The sequence below is a fragment of the Drosophila suzukii genome, chromosome X, assembly GCF_043229965.1.
Source record: "Drosophila suzukii chromosome X, CBGP_Dsuzu_IsoJpt1.0, whole genome shotgun sequence".
Lineage (NCBI taxonomy): Eukaryota > Metazoa > Arthropoda > Insecta > Diptera > Drosophilidae > Drosophila > Drosophila suzukii.
This window is the reverse complement of record NC_092084.1, coordinates 6,506,039-6,523,404: the sequence shown is the minus strand read 5'-3', so window position 1 is coordinate 6,523,404 and position 17,366 is coordinate 6,506,039. Positions and strand designations below refer to the sequence as shown.

General features: G+C 44.1%; 1 protein-coding gene across 5 annotated transcripts in view; it reads right to left on the bottom strand.

Annotated features, from left to right (window-relative positions):
* The window catches only part of br (broad-complex core protein), a 36,612-nt gene that overhangs the window by 6,903 nt on the left and 12,343 nt on the right, over positions 1 to 17,366 (bottom strand). Inside the window, exon 8 of one of the 5 annotated variants that reach the window (XR_011604691.1) lies at positions 2,068 to 3,756. The exons of 1 other annotated variant lie outside the window; for it this stretch is intronic. Coding sequence is in view for 3 of the 4 variants with exons in the window: in XM_065868230.2 (XP_065724302.2) it covers positions 9,553 to 10,985 (1,433 nt within the window). In the remaining variant the exon portion in view is untranslated. Of the gene's footprint in view, positions 1 to 2,067; positions 3,757 to 4,776; positions 10,986 to 11,127; positions 15,541 to 17,366 lie in introns of those variants that run through there. 3 more of the 5 variants (XM_065868230.2, XM_065868231.2, XM_065868233.2) reach the window with 3 other exon arrangements.

Sequence of the window (17,366 nt, the reverse complement as noted above, 5' to 3'; positions counted from 1 at the left end):
AAGTCCCAATTCCCAATCGGATTGGAATTGGGGAATGTTCATGCATGTGCCAACGAGCAGATGGATTCGACAGGGGTCTGAGATTCTGGGATCTGGAGTGTTTCTTTTTTTAACTGGTCTGTACATTATACACTTGCTACTACTTCGTAGGCGTAAATAGGGAAATTTGGCTATTTAACAACCGATTGTACATATATATACATTAGGAGGTACGAACGAGTTACACTACAAAACCAAACAAAGTGCACATGCAATCAAAACACATACGTATGTGTGTGTATGTATGAGTGTCTATGCGTGGGTGTGGGTAGGGGTGTATTTGAGAGGGTATGTGCGTGATGGAAATGTAGGGTAGCAAGCAAATGAAGTCACACGCATGCAAGCGATCAGCGAGTGGTGATGAGGCAAAGCGAGTAGCGAGTAGCGAGTTGCGAGTAGCATGCAGAGAGGCAAGCGAGAGCAAAGAATCAAAAGTAAAGCAATAAACATTAGACTAAATTAGAAGCTAATCACATTTCGAATATCGATTTCAGATGTGTCTTGCGAGCTTTCACTCGTCGGTTTCAAACAATTTGGCTGATTTCTGTTTCGGTTTCAGTTTCATTTGGTTAGGCTGGTTTAGTATTTGTTTTGCTTTTCTTTTGCAAGTAAATTAGGGAAATTGAACAAAACGAAAGCGGTAAGTAAATGATAAACTATGATTGCAGTTAGTAATTGGGCCCCGACTCGATTTTGATAGATCAAGCGTGGTGGAAGCGTGGCGAGTCTGGATTCGGTTTACATATGGTATGTACATATGTATGTTTATTTTGTCGTGGCCCTCCAACGACGCAAACTTACCAAAACAAAAAGTTAATTATTTGAAGAGACTGTTATCTAAGGATCTATGTATTTGTAGTTGCAGCGTTCTTTATCCATTTTTAGTTCTCTATATTTTCGTAATTCTATGTTTATAGTTGAAATAAGTATTCTTTTTACATATGTTGCTTATTTGTACAGTTGCATCATAGGGAACAATAGGTAATGAGACAGAGAAAGGAGGAAGAGAGAGGAAAGAGACAACAATACGAGTACTGGAAACGCAGATGCCAAGTCAACGCGGCGTAAGAGGAGCAGAGGTTCGAAGTCAGATGTACAGAGGAGCTGAGAGAGGACTGTTAGTTGGAGGATTGGGATTCCCCCGCATCCGGACGAATCTTCTCGCGACTTGAGCTGAAAATGTCCAAATCAATCAAAGAGGAGCGAGATCGCTCTGGTCACTACGGTTAGTAAAGCTTCAGATAGACAGGGAGTTATAGAGTAGTAGAGTAGAGCAGTAGGAAGAAAGATAGGTGAACGCACTGATTTTATATGGATTATTACTTGTTAGGCGTGTGAGCGAGTAATAGAAGACAGAGCGAGTAGGAAACGAAGAGAGAGAGAGGGGAGGGGGAGAGGGAGAGCGAGATCGAGATCGACTACGGTAGCGAGTGAGTGGGTCGTACTTACAGGTCGCAGATGTTTTTTGTACATGAGTGGTTAGAGGTTAGGCTATAGCTACGGCGAGTCTAGTGGAAAGTGAGAACGAGAGCGAGAGCAGGGAGGCGAGTTCGGAGCGCGAGTGAGCAGGCAATATACAATGGTTAAAATATACATAAGAGTACTTAGGCGGATGGTGGCCAGAGCGGCGCTTTAAGACGAGGAGAGTGCGTAGATTTAGTGGCAAGCTGACCAACGCTGATATACCACAGTGGTTGGTCTGGTTAATTGTTTGCATCTAGAAACAATTTGTACAGAGTATAGCGTATCGATAGCACCGAGGTGGCGAGGCACGCTCGATGGATCGTTAGTGTGTATGGCAAGTAGATAGAAGATAGATACAGAGGTGGAAAGAGATACGTGTACAGATAGATTCAGATTAAGATTGAGATTCAGATACAGCCGAGTAGAGATGGCTGGGGCTCAAGAGAGAGTGAGACAGTGTGTAGATCGAGGCCATGAGAGGGAGATAGCATGTAATGTACTAACTACGTATCGGCGCATGGTCGGATACTTGGCTACCAATGTAGTTTAAGATGTTGGGCTAACCTTTAGCAAGCGCGCGATCTTCTACTTTGACTGACTAACGAGTAGCGGGTGCGAGTAGCGAGTCGCTGGTAGCGAGTGAAGTTAAAGTTGCGGCTCTGGTACACTGGTACATCATCATTACATCAAGGTACGAGGTCAATTGGAGCCAGCTCACATCTTTCCGCTTTCAGGATTCAGGGTTCTGGGTCTCTAGTGACTGGCGTCTTGTGTCTCATTCTCCGCTCGATAAATTGTGTTTTATGTGAGGCCTGTTGTCTGGTGGTAGTTGTTGTTGTTGTTGAGCCAAGCCGAGCCGCACCATCCCACGCCATTGTTGTTGTCGTTGATGCAGCATTTATAGCACTAGGCACAAGTTGATCGGCGAACTGGGGGGCTTATGCCTAAGTTGTGCTTTACTTTCCATTATCAACTATTCGTCTTCGAGTCATATTATGTATATATATATATATATATTTATGATTGTATATTATTTTTTTTGTTTTATAGTAGTATATTTATGTTACGGAAGAAAGCACGTTACAATCTGTTCAATCGGTAGCTTGTCTAGGTCGAGTGAGAAATTACGTAGATATTCAGAAAGGCAACTTGTGCGAGGTCCGTCCGTTTTCGAACTAACATTAACACGAAAGGAGCTATATTTGTAAAATTGACTACGAGTACGTTGTATGAGGTATAAGGTAAAAGAAGGCCACAGAGTGTAAATAGTGTATATCCGTAATCTTTATACTGGTCCATAGGCATGAGTTTGTGAAAAAGTCAGCAAGTCTACAGGATGATCTGGCTAATCTAACTATAATCTAAAAGACTTCCAAACGACCTCCTATAACTAGCTTACCTAATGTCTAATGTATTTTGTTATTTGTTAAGCATATAATATATATTGTTCGTAATCGTCTTACCCCTCCTAATAATAATAATGGGGTCTACTCTCTTTGTTCGTCGTGTATAATAGATTGGTAGGTAGATGTATAGGTATGTATATATATCACTACATAATGGCATTGCTTTAAGTTTTGAGCTAAGGTTCTAGTCGATGTCTCTAGTTGCTCGTGGTGGCAATCGAAGGGCCGTGACTGCTGCTGTGACTATGACTCTGACTGTGACTGTGACTGTTACGCTGATAGAGGTAGTAGTCATACAGCGTCATTATCTGTCTTTGCTGGATAAGCAGTTGGTACTGATCGTCCAGCGGCATTGGTCGCTTTGGATAAATAGAAAGCCCGTCATCGGAACGATCCGGGTGATCTGTCATTGCAGTTGAGGTAGAAGTCAGGGTCGGTGTTGGAGTGGTGGTGGTACTGGTACTGGTCATGGTCATGGTCATGGTCGTGCTGGCTTTCTTCGCTAAGGTTGACTGTTGCTTTTGCTTTTGCTGTTGATGCTGTTGCTGAGTTTGCTGCGGCACGCTGGTTAGGCGACCCGGCAAGGGCGTTAAGTCTCAGATCGACGAGTTGAACTGGTTATAGAGCTTAATGTCCTTCATCTCCATTTCGCCGGGACGGGACTTGTGGTAGGTATAAATGTGCGTCATTAGCGAGTTACGGGAGCAGTAGACGCGCTCGCAGATGGCGCATCGGTACTCCTCTTGGCGCACGGCGTGCTTGTCGGCAATGTGGCGCTTGAGCGAGGCTTTCGAGCAGAGGAGCTTACCGCAGAGCTGGCATGAGAAGAGTTTCTTGGGCGAGTTTCCTGCAAATTGGTGGATTGGTGGATTTGGATTTGGTATGATTGGTATTTGGTATTGGTTGGTTCTAGTGGTTTTGGAACCTCTTATCCTAACTACGGGAAAAATGACCGATATTGTATACATAGTATGTACTTCATATACACGCAGGGCTTTGGTCACGATTCGTTGGACCATTCTTACGCTGGGGGGTTTTTTTTTGGGCTGTGACTAGGGGGGGGGGTAGGAACTGAAATGTTTCTAATGAATGCTGCCCACACATGAATAGCCACCCGGCAGCACAGAGGGTTAAAACAACTGCAGGTGTGTGTGTCGAGTGTCTGGCATGTGGCAAAATGGCAAAAGACATAAATAAATAACATTACATATACATACATAAAAAACAAATTAAAATTATAGATATAGATATATATATTTTACTGCAGTCCAGTCGCTGCACCACCGCTGCACTCCTTTGGAGCCGGAATGGGGTGAGCTGAGTGGATTGGATTGGATTGTGGGATTGGAGTGGTGCACCATTACCAATGGCGGCTGGTGATGAGTAAGTGGCCCATGTTATCGACTAACAGTTAACAGTTACGGTTACATCTAGCGTTATCAGTTATCAGTTATCGTGTGGTAGTGGGTGGGGTGGGGATTGTGGATTGTGGGTGGTGGGTGGTGGTAAGGCAGTGTTGGATTAATATAGCGCACTGGTGTTAGGCCTCGATGATCGACTGGGGACACTGAGAGCGGCGACCATGACAAGGTTAGGCGACATTCTACGCGGATGAAGTGAAGTGGAGTGGACTGAATGAATGGTCCCAGCACCAGACACTCGCACAGATGGCAACACAGGTTCAAGGGTTGGGTTCATGGTCGGGGTCAGGGCCGGGGTCAAGGCCGTGGTCAAGGGAGGGTCAGAAAAGAAGCGCCCCATGTTCCCAGTTCCCCATTCCCAATTCCAAGTTCCATTTCGGTGACCCAGGAACAACAGCACAACAGGACAACCAGGTTGGTGGGTTAAGAAAGAAATCCTCGGCACGTACAATGGTTCACTTATATACATTCTATTTATTTAAATAATAACACGATATCATTTTGTTTTTAATTATGAAAATACTTCGTTTTTCCTTCTGTCTGTCTGAGTGTGTGTGTGAATGTGTCTGCGTTGCGTATTACTTCTTTTTTTTTAAGTGTTTTTCGTTCGACTGATTTTAATGAACTTTCTTTTCCGATTTACGTATAACGAAATTAACGGGGTTTCATTCCTCTCTCTTATTTTCGGTTCGGAGTTGTTTGTTTTGGTATTGGTTTTGCTTTTGCTATAGCTATAGCTTTTCCTTAGAGTTGTCTGCTTGACACTTACACAAATACATCAAATTATTAATTATCCAAAGTTTTTCGTTTCTGTTATTTTGCTTTGCATATATATGTATGTGTGTGTGTTGGGTTAGTTCTAGTGCTGGCACCTTGCTTATATACAAGTGAACGTACAGGAGACAAAAATGTACATTTCTTACTAGGCTAGAGTGGAAAACTTAATAGTTTTTATTGTAGTTTGAGTTCGAGTTCGAGCTTCTGGGGAATAAAAAACAAACAATTGGAAAGTCTCGTCGCCAAAGGAAACTTCTGTTTTTATACTAATGCTGTTTTTTTTTTCTTTTTTTTTGATTGGACTGGATTGGATTCGCTTGATCTCCGATCAGCTTCGATTTCGAGTTCTATTGAGGTGTGGGTGTGGTGGTTACGGATATTGGTATGGGTTATATTTCTACTGTTATAAGTATGCAAGCGTTTGTGTACGAGTGTTTGCAACTATATGAGATATTTTTTTTTATTGTATTGGCTTGTCTTTCTGATTCTGAGCGCAGAAAGAAGCTGAATGGAATGGAATGAGGATCATTTGGGTGATCCCAATCACTTCCCTTCGCATCCTTTCTTCACCCAACACCGTCTGGGTTCTATTTCTATGCATATTCGATTGAATGTTTTGGGGGTAAGCCGCCCTTTTCTCTTTCTTGCTACCTCGGATTTGCTATTTTACTTATGTACGTATAGCCATGTAGTTACTGCACTGTTACTGTTACTGTAGTTTAGTTTATTTTCTTTAAATATCGCGTATTGTAATTGTAATTGTAATTGTAGTTGTTAATGTAATTGTAATTGTAAGCTTTATGTGGCTTGGAGCTAATGGTTCATTGGATAATACGGTTCAGTATGCATACATTCACTTAACTGGAAAGGGATTAGGAAAGTTTGCGATTTGCGGTTAAGGGGAGGGGCTATGGACTAGGGGCTAGGGGAAGAACATCTATACGAATAGGAAAAAAAAGTAGTCATAGTACACACGTTAAACAGGCGAACCTACTATTGATTATTCGGTATTGTTTAATCGGTATTCTGAGTTCGGTTTTGGGTTTTTGGATTTCGGTATTTTCGTATTTCGGTATTCTGTTAGGACTCCCCGCTTATCGAGGTCTTACTGCTGCTATTTCGAGTATCAATATGCTATTTAGTTTAGTTAGTTGGTTAGGTCCTCAGTTTAGTTAGTTGAGTTTATGGGCTCTGGGCTCTGTACTCACATGATGTACCTTCTCATACACTCTCTGGGGCTTGTGAACTGTTATCTGCGATGTCTGTTAGTTGTTAGTTTGTTAGTTTGTTTGTTAGCAAGTAGTACATGTTTTAAATAATCGACATTTAAAGTGCAAAGCTGCGACATCTTATCTTCTTCGAACTGCTATGTGACTCTCAGTACTCATACATAATAAGTCTGGATTTACATTTCCACATTTATTGAATATAATAAAAACGAGGTGACATTTGGGGGTGAGGTCGGAGAGCTGGGGACAGCACTCGGATGCTCTACATATATGGCATTGCAGCTGGCGATTTCTGATCGCTTGGGTTCCAGCATAACAAACGGAGGGTTCTCCTTATAGATAGATACAGATACAGATACAGACACAGTTAAGGGTGTACTCGTACGGTATAACTTATTATAGTCGTATGTGCATAAGCTATGTAAATCGAATTTTGGTATCAAAACGTGGGTGATTCAACTTAATCAACTTTTCAGACTTTTCGTTTGCCAAAAGAAGCAAGAAAAAAAAATACATACATTGGGGAAATAGAAATTTCGCCATGCGCCTAGATTATGCGTGGGTGAGTTACACTAAGAGTTAAATATAATAGGTTGTATAAAAAATAAAATTCGACTATACTCGCACACAACGTTTCAGCACTCAAACTATTCATTTCCACTCTCTCTTTCTCCCTCTTTCTATCTCTCTTTTCTCTCCTACATATACATATTAAATAGGTCATATAGGTGTGACTTTTAACTAAGGCTACTGCACTCCTCCTAGCTATCCTTCCTATCGCTATCCCCAATCGGGGGACCCCAACCCAAAAACCCAAGATGAAATTGCACGCGCCTAAAAATAATGTCGTTCGCTGCCGTTCTGCGGTTCCTCTGCCTGACTGCTTCTGCTACGGGTTGTTCTAGTTCTAGTCCTCGCCCCTTCCAAAGTTCTACTTCGAATAATCAGTCTTCAAATTAAGGTAAGGTGTGCTGGAAGCAAAGTAAATCTATACCATAAATATCTGGTCGCTAATTTTGATTATGCATTTAGTGTCGCGAAGTCTGCCAATTGGAAAGCATAGTACTACATATGTATAATAAGTGGCAACATATCAACTGGGGACCAACAATTTCATTGTTCATTGTCGAATTTTTCATTTTTTTTTTGAGCTATCAGCTAACTTTTATCGATGATCGCTCATCGTTCTTCTTCGGTTGAGTTTAAAACTAGTCAGTCCTGGTCCCCGTTTCCCCGTTCTCTTTATCCAAGCTTCGAAACGCGCATGAACTCTTCCCATCATCATAATCATAAACCCCCTCAGTGCTATTTCCACCTATATACAATCTTAGATCACCTCGCTTTTGACTTTCATCTCAAAATTGATTTATGGTTTTGCTGTGTATGCGTTATGCTGAGTCATAGTCTTAGTTATATATATATATATATATATATATATCCATATTCATATTCGTATTCATAGTTATGCAAATACATGTACAAATGTATACTCGTGTGTGTTTTTTTTTCCTAAGAGCAACGCTTTTAATTGTAGATAAGTAAAAAAAATCGTATTACACACACATTCACTTAGGGCTAGGTTTACATTCTTGTGGTTTTTACATTGACCTTGCTACTCATTTGATGAATATTTAGTGGCTGCTAAATGTACACATATGTTTTTTTTATATATATATATCTCTGATATCTTACAATGATAATAAAAAAACAAAAAAAATGCATTAGTTGTATGTTTTTTTTTTCGGTTTATGGGCGTGTGGTTGGTGTTCATAGTATGCAAATGTGAGGAAGATAGAATAGTTAGATGCTGTACAGATGATGGGGATAATTGGACATGACGCATAGCACATCGATTCAGTAATTCCGATGCAGATTCATTGTGATCCCCGGCTGCATTCGTATCCACATCTTTATCGATTGGGGGGGTTCAGATCGGTTCGGATGTTCAGTTCGATGGCGTTGGCATCTGGCGTTTTTTATGGGTAATACTTAGGGGTACGTGTTCAATGGGGCGTGGCATGTGTGGTAGTGGGTGGATTGGTGGGTAGTAGGTATGTGGGTGTGTGGGTATGCGGGTGGCATGTGGCATGGTTAACAGTCTTCTATCCTGTGCTCCAAGCTTTGGAGCTCCGCTTTCTCCTAATCTAGTTTTTAACGTCACAAACTCTAATCGCATCCCAATTTGGGATGGGCAAAAAAAATGCTTATATGTATACGTGTCCTGCCCAGGATTCCGAGTCCTCCGATTCCAGCGCGATCTCATTGAGTGTTTGAGAGTGTGTGTGTGTTTGTTTGTTTGTTTGTTTGTTTGTTTGCATGTATGTATAAAGAGCTATATAGCTTTATCGTAAAAGACCTTTGTTTTTGCTTGCTTTATAATCAAGTCGTAAATAATCACAGTTTTTCCATTTGCCTAAAAATGTTTTTTTTGTTTGTCTTCCTCTCCTCTCCTTTTGCTTTCACTTTCTTTTATTTTATCATCGTTATCATTGCTTCGTCTCGATGTTTGCCTTTGTATTTTAGGTTTCTTTCATTTCCGTTTTTGTTCTGGCCGAAAAAGTCTTTGAATTTTCCGTTCTGTGAGATCCGAAATTTAAATGGTATAGTAGTAGTCGTCCCTAATCTCATCGTGCTCCTCTTTGTCGTTCGGTCGGTTCTCCTCCGCTTTGCTTCGTAATTCCTCTTCTTCTCCTCCTTGTCCTTATCCTCCTCCTTCTTCTTCTTGATTTGTGTCTGTGTGCGAGTGTGCGTGTTCGTGTGTCTGGTGTTGCCCGATCATCTTTCGTAGCATACTTTCCTGCGCCTGGCTTATTGGTCTAGTAAATTCATGCGTTCATATGGATGCTGGTGCGGATGGGGATGCGGGTGCGCTAACTGGTGGGGATGCTGGTGGGACAGCGGATGCTGGTGGGTTAGATGGTGTGGCAAATGGTGCTGGAATCCTCCGCCTCCGCCTGAATGCTCCAGCTGTGTGAGATCGACAGTGGGCGTGCCACTTGGCCCCTGCACTCCTCCGACTCCGTACTCCTGTCCTCCGACTCCGACTCCGATTCCACCGCCTCCGTTCATCGCTTCCTGCCCAGCTCCCGCTCCGGGACCCGATCCTCCGCCGCCGCCGCCGCCACCCGCCGCAGCTGCTGCCGCTGCAGCCGCCGCTGCCGCCGCGGAGTTGTTGAGCGCCACGTGGAAGAGCTGCTGCAAGAGTTGCTGCTGATCTTATAAGAAGTCCATGCACGGCTTGACAATGCCCGGCGATGACTGTTGCTGCTGCTGCTGATGCGCCGCCGCCAGCTGGAGCGTAGAGCTGGCCGTCCCACCGGCCACCGCGGCGGCTCCAACTATTGGCGAGAGGAGCAATTCGGCGGCAGCTGCTGCTGCTGCCGCTGCAGCGGCCACGGCATTGCCACCGGCCCCGCCCACCGCTCCGCCGCCCACATTAACGCTATTATTAGCCGCCGCCGCTGCGGCACTCAGCGAGCTCAGCGACTGATGGAGCCGACTGCCCGGACTGCCCGCCTGACCCACACCGGCTCCGTGATGGAAGTACGAATGATGGTTCTTCTGGCGGCGATGATAGATGCTCTTGTGGTTGTTCAGCGAGTTCAGAGTGCGGAAGACCTTGTGGCACAGATTGCACACGGCGTTGTTCAGCGGCTGCAGATGCTGCTGTTCCTTGTGGCGCTTAAGCGTGAGCTTGGTGCTCAGCAGCTTGCCGCAGACGTCGCACCGATGGCAGGCATTCAGCGGCAGGGGCAGGAGCAGTCTATTGGCCTGGGCCACATCCTGGGCGCGTACCGATGAGAGGAGGCTGCTGCCCGGTCCGCCGGGTCCACCCGCTCCGCCACCACCTCGTCCTCCGCCGCCGCCGCCACCACCGCCGCCGCCTCCTCCAACGCCGGCGGCTCCCGAGGGTGAGAGCGAGGCGCGTCGATGGTGCAGCAGGTGATGGTGCTCCAGGGGCGATCCGGCGCGGGCCAATGCATGCGCATGGGCGGCATGGGCATGGGCGTGGGCATGGTGGGCGGCAGCGGCGGCGGCGGCGCTCAGCTCATGGTGGGTGGCATGAAGCTGATGGTGGCTGGGCAGCAGCGACAACGGATGCTGGCCAAAGTGCGAGTGATGCGAGGGCGGCGGCGGCGGTGGCGATCCTCCGCCCGTGCCGCCCGTGGAACGGTCGAGGTCACGCTCGCGATCCATCGATCGTTCTCGTTCCCGCTCACGCTCACGCTCCCTTTCTCGCTCCCTTTCTCGCTCCCTCTCTCGCTCCCTCTCACGCTCCCTTTCCCGCTTGTGGTAGGCGGTGGGCGAGGGCGAGGGCGTGGCACTGTGACCGCCTGCCTCGGCCAATCCCTGCGAGGATCGGGATAGGCTACGTTCGCTGCCAGCTGCAATGTGCAGGTCGCTCGACTTGCTGCTTCCTCCTGACTTGAGTTGTAGTTGTTCCTGCTTCAGTTGCTGTTGTTGTGGACTGTTGGTATGTGGTGTGGAATGATGTTGTTGTTGGAGGAGTTGGTGTGGTGATGACTGTTGTTCTACTTGTTGGTTGTTGCTGTTGTTGTTGTTGTTGTTGCTACTACTATTACTAGGGGTGCCACCACCACTACCGCCGGGCACTATGACGCCGCCGAGTAGGCTGCCGGTGCTGCCACCTAAACGGTCATTTAGAAAGGAAGAGAAGAAAAAAAGAGACAATAGTGACTTTTCTGTATATTTGACTTTGTTGTTATTTGTTTGTTTGTTTGGGTTTTCTGTTGTTGTTTAGTTGGTTGTGTGTGGTTGTAGTAGTTGTCCTTGTCTTGTTTTTCTTTTTTTTTGGTGTTAGTGTGTCGTAACTGTCGTTGTCAGTGTATCTGTAACTGTATCTGTTTCTGTATGTTTTTTGTTTTAATTTTATAACACTAACAAATCCAGGCTCAAAACAATGTAAATTTGCTAACTTTGCTTCAAACTGTTTATTCAATATTTTGCTTTTGTTAATTTCATCATTTTTTTTTTTTTGCGAACGCATTCCTTAAAACATTTTGGCTTGGTTTTGGTTTTGACCAAAAAAAACGCTGCTGTTCTCGGAGATTCGAGTTCAGATTCAAATTCGGAGTGCGATTCGCAATTTTTGCATTTTCGGAGTTTCGATTTTTTTGGCTTTCGGTTTGGTTTTGGTTTCGGGTTGGCTTTTCATTCCCATTTTTGTTTATTTATTGATTTTTTTTTTGGGGAAAACGCATGGAAATAAAATGGTAATAAAACGGTTTTGTTGACTGTTGTTGTTGTTGCTGTAGCTGTTGCTGTTTCTGTTGTTGTTGTTGTTATTGTTGCTGTGGCTAGTTTTGTAGTGGTTGTTGTTAAACTCGAATTCGCACAGTTCTCATGCCGCAGGTGGGGAACTCGGCTTAAATTCGAATTCGAGCTCGAATCGAATTGAATTTCGTTTCGGTTCGTTTCGAATTCGGAAAAATCGATCGATCCGATCGGTGGCAATTGCAGTTGCAACCACGATTGCAGTTGCAGTTGCCATTGCCACGACTTTGGGAACGACCTTGTAAACTGGTGAATAATTTTATGGTGTCTTTTTTTTTTTTGATTGCCAATTTAGGTGTAATCTGATCGTTGGTAATTTGTCACGAATTTCGTGGATGCTTTTAAAACCAATTTGTCTTGTCTTGTTTTCGATTCGATTCGCATTTCTCGATTTTCGATTCAATTTCGACTTCAATTCCAATTTTGTTCAGCGTTCAGATTTTTTTTTCGTTCGATTTCGATTTTGATTGTGATTTTCTTAATTTGTTTGTTAAGTTTAGCAAAATTTTGAAACATGTTTGGCCTGATTGATTTGTTGTATATATAAAATGTTTAGTATTATTTTGATTTTCTCTTTTAGTTATTTCGGTTTTTTTTTTCTATTTTGGTTTTTAGTTGCAAGTTGTCAATTTTTTCTTGCGGTTGTCACTAGTGTCTCTTTTTTTCAAACTCAATCGCAGCACCGTTGCCTGTGTTGGGTTCGATTGGGTTTGGTTTTTTTGGGGGGTTCAAGGTTAAGGGTTCGGGGCTTGGGGTTCAGGGTTCAGGGTTTGGGTTCGGTTTCGGTTAAAAAGAACCAAATGTGCGGTAGATTAAACGTGCTGGGGAACGGTTTTTGGGTCTCACACAGGGGTCATATTCCAATGTTCGGTTGTGTGCGAGGGTTGGTTCGGGGGTCAGTGGATCGCGGGCACCTCTAAGATTCAGATTCAGATACTTAGCGTTTCACTGAGGGTGCGGTTAGGGGGGTTTTTTGTTTTACCGCCCATTTTAAGGGTGGAGCGGAGGGGTTGGTTGGTTTTGATTTGGATTTAGGTTTGGATGTGGGATTTTAGTAGTAGTATTAATAGTTTTTTTGTAGCTGAGGCTGCTTCTGAGGGGTCCTTAAAGTAGGTGAAGTTCGCGCTCGACCCGAGAGAGTGTGCGAGTGTGTCGGCGTAGGTGTGAGTGTGACGGGGTCAAAGTTCGATTCGATTCGATTCGGTTCGGCACACATGACATGGTACATTGACGCGGGACGAAGGGCCAAGTCCTGGCACTACGATCTAGCTAATGTATGGTTATGAGTGAGGACAATATGTGCATGATATGTGGCTGGACAGACAGAGATAGGCGCAGAGTGAGACAGAGAGAGAGAGAGGGGAATGGACCTCTGTCGGTCTGGATTTTTTTTTCTTGTTAGTTTCCCACGGGGGGCGGGTGACAACGCCTCGATTGACATGCATACAACAACGAGGCGGAAGGCGTGGTGCTTGGGGGTTGGGGGAGGGGGTTTGTGACCTCAGGAGCGGGGGCGTGGTAAATGAAATATCGCTTTGATGTGTAGACGTTTATTGTAATTATCATGAATTGAATTAGAATAGAAAGTGAAGTTCTTCGCACAGAACCGCAATCGCTTCATATCATACATGGATCTCAACTGCTTGTGGCTTGTGGTTGTGTGGGTATGTGTGTGGTGTTTATATGTATATATATATATATTTGCTTGTATTCATAGGTCTTACGCACATACATGTGTCTGTATCTTTACTTAGCAGCACTAAAAATTAACGAACACAGGTTTACTCATCGAAGTATCCGGTCAAACATTTCGGTATAATTATTCAATATTCGCATAACTAACATTAAATATACAAAAAAATGCAAAAAAAAATGGTAGCCTATGGTTAAACATTTTTCTTAGTCTAGACATACATATGCATCGTGATTTCTGTGTGTGCATGGGTGTTTGTGTGTGTGTGGGTGTTTCTTGTTGTGCTCTTAACCCTAACTATTTAGAATTTGATAACTAGTTTAGAGTACTATAGAAAAGATCTTTGCAATTGGTCGGTCGTTCGGTCGGTCGCTCCCTCTCGCTCATCGCTTCTTCTTCTTCTCGTAAACTCCTAAACTACCTCTATAAATCGTAACTCTTCAACATTATATATATTTATGTGTGTATATACTAAGTAAAAGGTAAAAAAAACTGCAGCTTGGTCTTTATTTTAATATGTAACGTGCAGAGAGAGATAATTCATACGTCTAACGCTTTGCATATCCCCCCATTGAAATCGATATACGATTTGTGCCTATCATAAGGTGTATACAGAATATGCTGTCCATCGGATAAATTGTATTTAGTTAAAGCCATTTCGAAGAATTCACTACGGGCACCTCTGTTAGCTCCTACTTAACGGTATTAAGACTTGTATAGCTGACGACAAAGAGTGAAATGGGATTGGATTGGATGGGGTTTGGGATTCCGGGAAAGGGGGAAGGTCATAACTTTTGGAAACTTTACAGGGGGGGGGGGGGGGGGAGAGGTTTTCTTTTGGGCTACCTTAGGGTTATTAACGGCTATCAATTTACTCTGTATAAACTGTGTATCCTGTGCTTAGCAACTACCGAAGGCAACTAATTGTAACTAGCTTAGACTGTGTTTTTGTGAGAGTGCTCATCCTTTTTTTTTTTGTTTAAGTCCTGGTCTTTAATAGTTAATGTGTACAAAAAGCACCGTCTTGTGTCTGGTTGTGTGTGTGTGTGGGGGTTCCTATGCCTTACACCTACATATGCTTGACATTCAGTTCATTCAAACTTAACAAAAACCTGCTCCCCCTCAACTGGAGAACCCTCTGTGTTGCGGATGCGGGTGCGGATGCGAGTGCGGATGCGGGTGCGGGTTGTGGTGGTGGTGGTGCCGCTGCTGCTGCTGCTGATGCGGAGCCTGCTGCGGATGCTGCTGGCGGTAGTCGAAGTACATGAAGCCCTATGAGGAGGAGTGGTGATTCAGTTGCTGCTGCTGGTGCTGCTGATGGTAGAAGCTATTGGCCGTGGCCTGTGTGGCTCCGCCGGCGCCTGGCTCCTGCTTCGGCTGCTTGAGGTTGCGATGGTAGATGCTCTTATGGTTGCGCAGGCTGTTCAATGAGCTGTAGACGCGCTTGCAGATGTTGCACACGGGCTCCTTGGTGGGGCGCATATGGACATTCTGGATGTGCCGCTTGAGGCGGGTGAGGGAGCTTAAGTTCTTGTTGCACGGACTGCATCGGAAGTCATCGCCGCCGCTGACCGCGCTGTTGAGTCCACCTCCGCCTCCACCGCCACCGCCGCCGCCGCCGCCGTTGCCGCCTGAGGTGTTCAAGGCCGAGCTGGAGTTGTTCAGCGAGCTGTTGGCACTGCCGCTCGTCGATGCGGATGCGGATGCGGATGCCGCTGAGGCCGCCATGTTGGCCATTACCGCGGCAAACATCTGCTGTTGGGTGGTGGGCGTGTTGGGCGTGGGCGTGCTGCAGGCAAGGATTCCGTTGGCCTGCTGTTGGTGCTGCTGTTGTTGACCGCTGTTGGAGTTGTTCGCCTGTTGCTGTTGCTGCTGCGACATCTGGTGTTGCTGCTGCTGCTGCTGTTGTTGCTGCTGCTGCTGCTGCTGCTGGGGCAGCAGGGCGGTCACCGAGAGGCCGCCGTTGCTGCCGCTGCTGCTGCTCCCGTTGGCTGCAAATGTGGAGAGGTTAAGGCCACAGATGCCGGAGGCACTTGTGATGGCTGTAGGTCGAGTTGGAGTTGTTGTTGTTGGTGGTGATGGAGTTGTAGTTGGAGTTGTTTTTGAGTTGTTGTTTTTGGTTGGTAGAGAGTAATCGTAGTTGTTGTTGTTGTTGTTGGTAATCAAGTTGTTGTTTATTGTTGTAGTAGTAGTTGTAGCATTTGTCGTCAGTTTACCTGACGACAAAGTGGGGAAGAAAGTCAGAAAACGTCGCATTAGCCCAAGGACAACGAGTTTTTATTGAATTGAATTGGATTGGATTTTTTTTTGTCTCAATTTTGCGTGATTTCTCATTTGGATTTGGATTTAGATTTTGGAATTTTTGAATTTTTGAATTTATGATTTATTTTCAGTTGCTTTCTTGTGTATTTGCCGGATGGTTTTTATCAGAAATAGAATTTCGTTAGCATTTTTTGCATCAAATATATATAAGTTTGCTTCATTTCTGCTTTAGCTAGTGGCTAATTTAACTTTGGATTTATTTTTCGATTGTTCAATCTGTTTTTCTAGCGGATTGCGTGACATTAGAAAGATAGAGAGAGAGAGAGAGATATACAGAAAGAGAGAGGGGGAGAGAAGTAGATGGTTGTGGTGGGGAGTTGGGATATATATATCAGGGGACTTTGGAGGATGGCATGTGGAAAAGAAAACGGTTGGCTTCGCATATGGCAAATGTGAGAAATTTATTTCTTTTTTGATTGTTCGTCGACGTTTCAGTTTCAGTTTTTTTTTTATTTCACCATTCACCATTCAACTCGAAACCGAATTGAAGTGACTGTGACAGTGACTGCGAATACGACCCAAACTGTGACTGTTACTCAGTGGAGAGCTCAGTTCCAGTTCAGTTCAGAATCGATTCTTTCTTTCCTGGCGGCTGCGTACAAAATGGACATCGATGTCGATCTGATCGCATGATGGACACTACCGATACTCAACGTGTGCAAAATTGTTGGGGTTCTTTTGTTTGGTTTTGGTATTTGGTTTAGGTTTAGTTTGAGGTACTTGTTGGTTGGCTAGTTTTGGTTTTGGGTACTTTGTTTGGTTGGTTTGTTTTGTTGTAGTTTGGTTTGTTTTTTTGTTTAACTCATTACCATAGTGTGCGGTGGTGTGTGGTAATTTACAATTTAGGAGTAGGAATAGTAGGAGGAGCATTTAAAATCAGACGTTCAGAGGGGAGGACAAGTGTTTCGTTTGTTTGTGTGTGTGTGTGTGTCTGGGTGCTCGTGTGTTGTGTGTGTGTGTGTGTGTTTGGTAAAACACCATCACCATAAAAATCAGTATCATATTATCAGTATCTGTATCATTGTTCGTGTATTTGGTTGTTGGTTTGTGTGTTCTTTGACTTCCCGTACCTAGTGTGTCTCTGTGTGTGTATGTGTTTGCGGTTGTGTGTGTGTTTTTTTTTTGGGATTCGGGGTTGTGTGTGGGTGTGTCACTTAAAAAGCACTAGTATTAAACCCTTGCCAAATCACCTTTGTCTTTAACATCATCATCTCTCTCCGGAATCTTAATGGTAATTTCTAGTTTCGATTTAAATTTCGATTATTTCTTTTCTTTTTTGATAATTCAATGTTATTAGAATTTCGTAAAATTTACATTGTGGCTTAGATTACAATTTTTGCTCTTGGTCCTTATTTGTTGTTTGTATTTTAAGGCTGTTGACAGATTGGAGGAGTGTTGATGGATCTGCAGGTTTTGTATTAATTTTTAGGTTCCTTCTTATGGGCTTTAATAGTTATCTATCGTTTTTGGTAACTTGTTCCTTAAGCAATTATGTATTTTAGCCCAATAGCATCGACTCCAGTTCCAACTCCTCCATTCCGTCTACAGATTTTAATTCGTTTTCGTGTGCTTAGGTGGTAACTTAAATAGATTGGTGGTGGATACATTTTTCGATTTTCAATTTTCGGTTTGCCTGGGTCACCAATTGCGGAACTTAAAATTAGTGAATTTTGAATGCTTCGCACGGGAGTTAAAGTAATTTATTCTAGGTATGCTAGGC